At 43.2% G+C, this 1660-nt stretch overlaps 1 protein-coding gene across 1 annotated transcript in view; it reads left to right on the forward strand.

The window, feature by feature from the left end:
- LOC117961832 (androgen-induced gene 1 protein-like) overlaps window positions 1-704 on the forward strand; it is a 2274-nt gene extending 1570 nt beyond the window's left edge. The window contains exon 3 of the mRNA XM_034900768.1: window positions 657-704. Coding sequence (XP_034756659.1) covers window positions 657-704 — 48 coding nt within the window. The remainder of the gene's footprint in view (window positions 1-656) is intronic.
- Window positions 705-1660: the final 956 nt, after the last annotated feature.

Here is a 1660-nt window from a genome sequence, read left to right on the forward strand (position 1 = left end):
ACACACACACACACACACACACACACACACACACACACACACACACACACACACACACACACACACCCTGACGCTGCACTTATACCCAGCATGCCTCGGTGGAATTCCAGTCTCTTGGTCGTGTTTAAGTTTAGTCTCTGTCGAAAGGACTCGCTGCTCATAAATAATACTCCATTTATACTCGCTGTCCCTCTCTCTCTATTTTTGTTTCTAGGTCTCTCTCTTTACTGTCTGTCTGTCTGTCTGTCTGTCTCCCCCCCCCCCAAGGTTTGCGGTTTTGCTCCAGCAGCAAGCTTTCTGCCTCTGTGGAAAATCCCCCCTCTTCGGCAAACAGCGGTGGTGCGATCCTGTGGTCTGGGGCTAAAAACAGGACAAACCATTTCACGCAGAGATCCACAGCTGGGGGTGGGTGGGGTCACGTGGCTGAGGGGGGCAGGTCCACGGGTTCAAACATCTTACAGTGGGGACCAACAACTAGAAAACAAATACATCGGAAATAGATTCACTGTGGGAGTAAAAAAAAAAAATAAAAAAAACTTTTAGAAGCAGAGGACGTAACCTGAAACGTTTTGACTCTCGATCTTGACCAAAGCCCGAAAGTTAAACTTCAAACATAAACCGACCTTGCGCCCTATTTGTGTATTTGTGTCTGCTAGGCCTGCAAACAGGTGACAGTTATAAGAACATCGGTGGGCCGATCTTAACGGTTGATATTAGGCCTTTTCCAAAATATCGTATTGGCATTTATAATGGCCGATAAATAAATACTTTAAAAATCCTTGACCTCCGTAGGAATCCTTTCCATAATGTTGTCAGACACGTACATTAATAATCTGAGTCTGTAAGATTTGTGGATGTAAATTGAAGGTGCACAATTGCCCAATAATTTACGTTGCAGCTTGTTTTTCGCCGCTGCCGACTGCAGCGGTCTCGCAAAATACTGGACCAATGTCAAAGACTGTTGTTCCCATCGGTCACTTAGACACACAAACATGAACTAGAGTCCAGGTTGAACAAAAAAAAACAAAGTTACCCTTTAAAACATTTGGTATCTTTGGAATTGTGTGTATCACCGCAGAATTGAAAATAAACGCCTGTGGCTTTTGAAGAGCCGTTCTGGCTTCATCACATCAGATTAGAAGGATGGATCCAGTGGGGAGTGCGGCAGAGTTCAGGAGGTCAAAGTACAGCAGCTGATTCAGAGCTTGTTGCACTGATAAAGGTTTCTTTTCAACTGAACTCCACTTGAACTCGGAAAATCAAGCAAAAAAAAGTCTATTGTTGACATTTTTCTCGACCGTTTTTTTTTTTTTTTTTTACTTAAGGAGCTTATCATTTCACAGAGGGACAATCCTGTTCCACTTCCTTTCAAAAAACACACTCAGAGGGATTGTGTCTGAATATCAGCTGTGCACCAGCACCGTGAACTGAAGCCATTTCATGTCAGCGTTCAGCAAACGGACGCATTCCAATATTATAATCATTATTATCAGATTTTCTCCTCTTTAGTTCGATGAATTACTGATACTGTTGCATGTTATACTGCAAACTCTCTCAACACTGATCAGTATTGGGCTTAAAAACTCAGTGTGTGCGTGAGTCTATTCTTTTGTGTGTAGGGAAGTGTGTGTGTGTGTGTGTGTGTGTGTGTGTGTGTGTG

This window comes from Etheostoma cragini, chromosome 18 (assembly GCF_013103735.1).
Source record: "Etheostoma cragini isolate CJK2018 chromosome 18, CSU_Ecrag_1.0, whole genome shotgun sequence".
Classification (NCBI taxonomy): domain Eukaryota; kingdom Metazoa; phylum Chordata; class Actinopteri; order Perciformes; family Percidae; genus Etheostoma; species Etheostoma cragini.